Source organism: Aristolochia californica, unplaced genomic scaffold, assembly GCF_029961685.1.
Source record: "Aristolochia californica isolate CCGP_79_NKW_82.1479 unplaced genomic scaffold, dmAriCali1.0.hap1 SCAF_15, whole genome shotgun sequence".
NCBI lineage: Eukaryota > Viridiplantae > Streptophyta > Magnoliopsida > Piperales > Aristolochiaceae > Aristolochia > Aristolochia californica.
Genome location: NW_027181826.1, coordinates 23,514,889 through 23,522,728, shown reverse-complemented (window position 1 = coordinate 23,522,728; position 7,840 = coordinate 23,514,889). Strand labels below are relative to the sequence as shown.

Genomic DNA, 7,840 nt, shown 5'->3' with positions numbered 1-7,840 from the left:
GTGATAAATGAAAGCAAAGTGTCTCCATTGCCGACAGAGATGGAGGAAGGAAAGGACTTGTGTGTCTGAACTGGGAATACTACACCCACTGAAACCGATGTTTCCCAAGGGCCGACCAGATCTAGACCCTTTTTGGGCATTAAAAATATGAATATACGGATATTTGTCAAAGAGTTATAAATAGCTTAATCATGAGTTTTGATTTAGGCAATCATAAGTAAACCCCTGTTTTTTCCAAGGAACGAGGGTTTCAGTAGATATTAATACTTGTTCAGTTGATAAAAAATTAAGGACATACGTGAATACATGTAATGATATGCGTATACGGGATGACAACAATAAAAGAAGAAAAAAATGGAAAAGGGTATCCAGATTCTCAGGACTGTTTCGTAACGAAGAACACGGGAGGGAAAGGTCACATATTAGAAACCCCCGTCGTTGCATTTCAGTCTCTCGTTCAAACATTACGAAAGGCCACGCTCGGTCGGCACCTCTCGAACGCTCCCTATCATCTACGAGGTACTTTTTTTTCGTCGTTCTTTTTGGGTTTTCTCTCCTCCTCTTCATGGGTCTGTTTTCTGCGGATCACTGTAGCAATTTGAATTCTCTCTGTGGGTCTTTGCGGAGACTTCATTTTGTTTCTGGGTTCCTGAGTCGGGGTCGTTTGGTCTTTAGATGTGTGATCTTTTTGGTTTTGCTCTGGTATTTCTTCTCCGTGTTCTTTTTTTTTTTCCTTCTCTCTCTCTCTCTCTCTCTCTCTCTTTAATTCTGTCATCTTTTTCCGTTAAGTTCGATTTTGTTATTTTTTTTTATTTTGTGAAATTGTTCCGGCAGTCTGGGTTTTTGATTGATTATATTTGGGTTCTGATTTTGTTTTAAGCAGTTCTGTTTTCCCTCCTGCATGCTGCGTTTTCTCCTCTTTATTGACATTTGTAAGATCGTATCATATTTTTTGTCTTACCGCTCGTTTAAAATTTAAAACTTATCGTAGACGTTTTCTTTGTTCTTCTTTGAGGCTTTGCCAAAATTTTTGTTTTTTTTTTTTGTTTTTTTCATCTTTGTTCTGTAGTTCCGATTGATTTCTTACCCGTTTTATATTCCTCCTTATTTGGTTTTTGGTCTTAGCGCGGTCTTCTTTATTTACTTCCTTGAGAATTCGCATTTTCAGGATCGTCCGTTTTAAGTCCAGGATTCCGTTCTTCCTCTTCCGTTTCTAAGTTTTCTTAATTGATCCTGGCTTGTTCAATTACATTTTTTTGGTTTGTCAAATCTGAATTTTGGGGGGTGATCTTTGTTGCCTGACCTCCTTTCCTTTGGTTTAGATTTTCTTGGGAGTATCTGGCGTCAGCGATCGGTCGTTAAGGCAGAAAAGCTTTCTGCAGCATTGTCCAGACAGAGAACTAGAAATTGATTTCTAGGACTTCTGCTGTTTTGGCTGAAAGCTTTCTTCACATGCTGCCTTTCAGCAGAAATAGAGCTCAATCAAGGGCCACCAAATCTCCCTTTTCAGGTTGTTTCATGTTTTTGGCACAACATTGGATTTCATGTTCCTTAGTTTCTTCTCATGGTGATAGTTTTCCTTTTTTTTTCCCTTCTGTTTTTTTCCTTTTTTTGTGGCACAGCATGCTACATTTTTGCTTTTCTGATTAATGATGTGGCATAATATGACTGGATCAAGAGTATGCTTGCTTTTATGGATTTTCTTATGTTTATATCTTATTGTTGTTGTTGTCTGTAAGTTTTACATAGTAATGTCGATGGCTTTTATTCTTAATTAGATTAATCTGATGGTTTTCAGCTGGTGCTATTGTTGTCGATACCATTAATCTGAGCAGGTCAATGTTAAAACTTTTTTAACCATACACTGAAAGTGGAAGTACATGATCAAATTTTGGTTTTTTTGGTTTTCTGTTGACTTCGAGTTATGCATTCTACTTGTTCATCTGGACAGTTCTCCCTGATAGGTTAAAAATTGTTCGCTGTATGTTTCAAATTCAATTTTGGGTTTGAATTTGGTAGGTCCTTTGCTGAATGCTGTGTATCAGTGGGCAGGCTAGCCGAATAATTTAAATAGTGTCTGTAGTTGTACCCTTGTTTCTATCTATCATGCTAGTTTGGATGCATGGTAGGATCCCCTTTTTTGTTTCTTAAAGAATCAGGAGATCAATTATATGGTGTTTAAGATGCATTGATTCTGATGTATTATTTTTCTTATATAGTAGTGAGCTCGATAACTGGCTTATCCTCTGTTCACAGGACAGTTATCCAGTCCTAAAGTTTTAAGCTAATCACTAATCCAGTTGTTTTATTGCAGGAATGGACTTCTCTGACCCAAAACGTAAGCCGGGGATTCTTCTAAAAGTTATTTTGGGCTTTATTCTCACGGTGCTTTGTGTAGCAATGCTGAGGCAGTCATCTCATTACAATGACAATACTCCCGTAACTCTCTAATCTGATGTCTGAAAATGCTTTCATAACTTACTTCTTCTGCTTCCCTACAATAATTTTTTATGTTCTCCTTGATTGTGACATGAATGTAAACTTGACAGTTCTCTCGTCATGAACCTGGGGTGACACATGTCTTAGTTACTGGAGGAGCTGGCTATATAGGATCACATGCCGCACTTCGGCTATTGAAGGATTCATACCGAGTAACTATAGTGGTCTGATTCTTACTCAACAAGATGTTATTAAATTTCGTTTGATGGTTTTTGTAAAGATTGGATGCTAATTTTCTGCCAATTTTTATCAGGATAATCTTTCACGAGGAAATCTGGGTGCTATTAAAGTCCTGCAAGAGCAGTTTCCAGAAAGTGGGAGACTCCAGTTTATCTATGCTGATCTGGGGGATGCCAAAGCTGTATCCTCATCAAATAGTTATAACTGTGGTTTTTAAATGGACCTCCTTTGATGCCATAGCTCTGAATATAGATGGCATATTTCCAAATGTGACCACATTCTGAATATGGTTAATAAAGTCTGTTAAATATGGGGTTAAAAATGGTCATTTTAAAATTTTGATTAAAATATTAACAAAAAATAAAAAGTGGCCCTCAAGTGGGTATCCTTTTTTCAAGTAGGGGAGCTTTCCTCTTTCTTTCCCTCTTTCTTGCCAAAGAGAGTGCTTGCCTCTCTTTTTTGGTGTGGAGGTGGATGGAGCCCTACCCTGTCCAATCTTTCCGCATGATGAGAGAACATCCATTGCCTCTAACCCTCCCTTCTATTCTCCTGCCTAGTGGGTCTCGCCTTTCGTGTAGACTATTATAGAGGAAGGGGAGGAGGGAAGTTGGACTATCCTTCCTTTTATTTGTGTTTATTTTAATATAATAAATGAAATTTTTGGTAATGTTTAATGAGGCTAATTTAGGGTCTTACTTTGTCTGTACCAATATGTTAGTATTGTATCCTTTTCTTTGATGAAGGTGAATGTTGCCTTATTTTTTTATTAGATTACAACTTTACGGTTATACCCGGCTGTACGACTAGCTGGACACATTTGGAAATACGGCATCTAGGAAGACCAGACTTGGAAATGATGCATTTTTGTATAATAATAGAAGTGGAAAATGTTTGAAGTTCTGGTGTTTCTTGACTGAAGTACAGCTTTCAGTAAGAAAAAATGATTAAAAAATCTCATTAAAAAAAGGATAAAAAAACAAATGATTTTTCTGGGTTACAAGAACTTTATTTCTTAACCGATTTGTACAGGTAAATAGAATTTTTGCATCAAATGCATTTGATGCTGTAATGCATTTTGCAGCTGTTGCTTACGTCGGAGAGAGCACACTGGATCCTCTTAGGTATTCTTTTTACTATCTTTTGAGAATTCATGAGTAGTTTAAGCACTAAAAATCAAAGTCTCATTATCTGATACTGTCTGGAGTATGTTCTGCAAGTTATCTGTCAAATTTTGATTCGGCTCGGTCACAACTTGTCTTAGTTTCATTTTTCTTGTCTATACCTTTCTCAAAATTGCTTACTGTGCTGGTGTTGCTCTCAGGTACTATCACAACATTACATCAAATACATTGGTGGTGCTAGAGGCCATGGCAGCACATGGTGTTAACAAATTGATTTATTCCAGTACTTGTGCAACCTATGGGGAGCCTGAAAAGATGCCAATTACTGAAGAAACGCCTCAGGTGAACTAAAATAATACATTTTTAAGTAGTTTAGTCTCCATTTTGTGGATTTTGGTTGATGTGCTTCATAAATCGTCTGTTTATGTTCCTGAATGAAGGCCCCTATTAACCCATACGGGAAAGCAAAGAAAATGGCTGAAGACATCATTCTGGATTTTTCACGCAGATCAGACATGGCTGTTATGATTTTAAGGTCTGCCTTTTAGTTCTTCTACATATGATATTAGTTTGCTACCTTCAGAGTGAAAAAAACCCAGCAGCTCAGTCTGCTTTTCTTATTCTTTCAAGCCTTTTCCCAACAGGTCTTGATTGGTTGCATTTATCGTATTCTAACACTTCATACTATGAAATGTAACAAGATTTTTATGTTGGTTGACGAATGACCTGGTCCAAACATGTTCCTTTACTTCCCTTACGGAGTGGAAACCATACATGTTGAAGTTATTCTCACATTGGTCTCTCCTATACCTTGTGCATACTATGTTTCCTATTTTATTAATTGCTGAATTGGGAAAAGCATGTTGCTCGGAGGTTCATTATTGAGAAAAGTACTTAGAAACTGATTTCTGTTTGTGCACATTGTTTAGATACTTCAATGTGATTGGATCAGACCCAGAAGGAAGGTTAGGGGAAGCTCCAAGACCTGAACTGCGGGAGCATGGCCGAATCTCTGGTGCATGTTTTGATGCAGCTTCGGAAATTATTCCAGGGCTAAAGGTATGGAGAATTCGATGCCCCTGTGGTAGAAATGGTGGAATTCTCAGAGTTGGGAGTAAAATATGAAATATTGCAATTTCTCATGGCTATGGAATAGATGCTAGTATTTTACTTGAAATATGATTTAATAAAGTTTGTGGATATACTGATCTGGGTTATGTTGCTAATTGATCAGATCAAAGGAACTAATTACAAGACGCCTGATGGAACCTGTATTAGAGACTACATTGATGTGACTGATCTAGTTGACGCCCATGTGAAAGCACTCGCCAAGGCCAGGAAGGGAAAAGTTGGAATATTCAATGTTGGCACTGGAAAAGGTCTCTATAATAACTCTTCTTTCATTTTCTCCCATTTTCTTCACCATCTTAATTTTGACTTGCATGAAGAAAGAACTTCTATCTGTGTCATCTTCACTATTTTTTTTGGTTCTACTCTTAATGCTTTAGTGCTGCTAATCTGGGCCTCTTGGACTCCATGAAAATGTCAGTCTAGGAAGGGTTTTGGAGGGTTGATTGAAGTTCCCTCATGACCATGTGCTGCTTGTTGTTCAGAAGGCCTGATTGGTGTCACAATGCAGCCTAACAAACAGCCAGCTTATTCTGCTTTACCTTTTATAATATGATCATTAGTATTAGGTTATTGTGTGCGAGGAACTTCAAGGGGAAGGTTGTGCCATAAGCCTGAGGAAGTCTTTATTTGTCTGGTCTAAAGATTATTCTTCTGTTTGTTTCTCCGTTTTTCAGGTAGATCTGTAAAAGAATTTGTGGAAGCATGCAAGGAAGCTACTGGAGTAGACATTCATATTGAGTACCTCGAGCGACGGCCTGGTGACTATGCTGAAGTCTACAGTGACCCGTCGAAGATCCAGCGTGAGCTGAACTGGACAGCCCAGTATACTGATCTCAAGGAGAGTCTAAGAACTGCATGGAGATGGCAGAGGGCACACGGGAACGGGTATGGTTCCCCATTGGCCATGTCTGCTTAGAAACGGCCATGCCTGCGAGGAGGCGTTGAGCCATTGGAGACCTTGGTTGATTCCTCTATAGAGGAGCTCATGAATGATATATTTTTTACAATTGATAGTGGAGGCGAGGGGTGGATAGGGGAACGGAATTGGTAGGCGGAGGAGAAGTTTTGAAGAGAAGAGTGCATTGTAGAGGTAGGAACAGCCCCATTGATTGATTATCATATTTTGTTGGAACATATGAGAAAGCTAATAATGCATTACAAATTACATCGCATTCGTTCCTCGTATACATGCATACCAGTTTGTTTGCATTTCAGCTAGTTAAAAATGATTTGTTTTGAATTTTCTTTGACGGGGTTAGGAGTGACTGAGTGCAGTTTTTCAGAAACACGAACTGGACGTGTGTAATCTGAAAGTGAAACGAGATGAAAATAAAATCAACAGATGTAGACAAAAGCAAAAACCTTCTGTTTGTAATCCCTTCCAGTCCTGATGTTTGTAAGTTTCTGAAGTTAATCATGGTTGGATTGGACCATAGCCGATCCAGTTTTTATAACATTAGTGGTTTAATCTTCCAAGTCCCTCTTGTCTCTCTCTCTCTCTCTCTGTATCATTTATGACATTTGCAACTTTCTTAGACTAGTTTATTAAAGAGTTCTGGATTTGAGGATTCTTTCTCTTTTTCTTTCATTTTTTTCTCTGCAAAGCTTCAAAGTGTTTCTAAATGTGGAAAAGTCTTAGTTCTAAATCAATGTCTAACAAAGCAAAGTTGCAATGTGAATTGAATCTGGGCAAAAAATTTTACTGGACTATTTAATATGGGAGGTGAACAGATGGATACAAAGACTCTATTATCGTGACCCGGTCAATATTGAATTTTGGAATATAGAATAATTTTGACATTGATCAGGTATGCTGTATTTATAGAATTACAACACATTCCATAACTTTTCTTGGTCTTCAAGAAGATGAAGCGAGTTTGTGGAAGTGGTAATCGAAAGCAACTAAAATTGGTAGTGGTTGAGAAAAGCAGCTGTATTGGTAGTGGTGGAGAAGATCAGCGTTTGGGAAGAGAAGCGGCACTGGTAACTATTGAGAAGAGTAGTAGTATTAGTAGCGTCCGATAAGAGTAACAACATTGGTAACCACTGGGGCAGATGGAGTTGAAGAGAATACATCTGTCTGGTTAAGAGATTTGGAAGATCGCAGTGGTAGCCGCTGGGGCGGACAGAATCGACAACACATTGTTGGGGAGAAGAGGAGTGAAAGGTTTTTTTTTTCCATCACATGATTAACACTTTTACTTTGGTTTTTATTCCATTTGTATAAAGTGTTATAGAACTTGAGAAAACGAGCTGGTTGTTGGATTTACTATTTGAACTAGCTGAGTCGATTTACTTGGTCCTTCTATCGGATTGCTTTGCATGGGGCCTACGGGAAATCACAAAATCAAGGGGCCGTTTGTTAGACTTGATGGCTAATAATAATATAAACATCATAGAAAATAGATCTTAAATCCTCCATAATTCCATTATCATGAAAATCATACATATATCATAGAATTGAAATAAGAAGAATAAAGAGAGCGTACTTTTCATCTTGAAGAATATAAACAGAACTTGAAGTGCACAAGATAATCTTTTATACTTCGTTTACAAGTGATAAGCTTGCTCCCGTTCAGCCAGACTAGGTGTGCAAATAGCCTTAGCCTCACTTGTAAGACCATGGAGGTTTATATAGAATTTCAAAGGGTGCACTAATGACTTTTCATAAGGACACATCCTCTTAGAAGAGATACATCCTCTCAGGAGGGATACATCCCCTCAAGAGAGACATATCTCCTTAGTCCCAAGGGATGTGTCCACTAAGTCAATGTACCCATTTAATCTACCTCTACAGGGGGATGTGCTGGCCATTATTCCCTGTACTGAACATCTAATGACAACATCTAGAAGTGGGCCCCATGCCTCTAATATCATGGTAATTTTATTTTATAAATTATCTATTTGAA

At 38.0% G+C, this 7,840-nt stretch overlaps 1 protein-coding gene across 2 annotated transcripts; it reads left to right on the top strand.

Moving 5' to 3' along the window:
- Positions 1-388: 388 nt before the first annotated feature.
- On the top strand, positions 389-6,103 carry LOC137951385 (probable UDP-arabinose 4-epimerase 1). Of its 2 annotated transcripts, XM_068798002.1 has the most exons (11): positions 389-519; positions 1,323-1,510; positions 2,315-2,439; positions 2,550-2,663; positions 2,753-2,860; positions 3,709-3,800; positions 4,001-4,142; positions 4,241-4,335; positions 4,730-4,859; positions 5,035-5,179; positions 5,606-6,103. In XM_068798002.1, exons 2-11 carry the CDS (start codon positions 1,453-1,455, stop codon positions 5,845-5,847), a joined length of 1,251 nt encoding a protein of 416 aa, XP_068654103.1. In that variant the 5' UTR covers positions 389-519; positions 1,323-1,452; the 3' UTR covers positions 5,848-6,103. The 2 variants fall into 2 exon arrangements, with proteins under 2 accessions (XP_068654103.1, XP_068654104.1); XM_068798003.1 differs by lacking the exon at positions 1,323-1,510.
- Positions 6,104-7,840: the final 1,737 nt, after the last annotated feature.

Coding starts and splice junctions, on each gene's coding strand:
- LOC137951385 (XM_068798002.1), top strand. CDS start 1,453: ATGCTGCCTTTCAGCAGAAATAGAGCTCAATCAAGGGCCACCAAATCT. Junction 1,511..2,314: donor CACCAAATCTCCCTTTTCAG/GTTGTTTCATGT, acceptor GTTTTATTGCAG/GAATGGACTTCTCTGACCCA. Junction 2,664..2,752: donor CATACCGAGTAACTATAGTG/GTCTGATTCTTA, acceptor AATTTTTATCAG/GATAATCTTTCACGAGGAAA.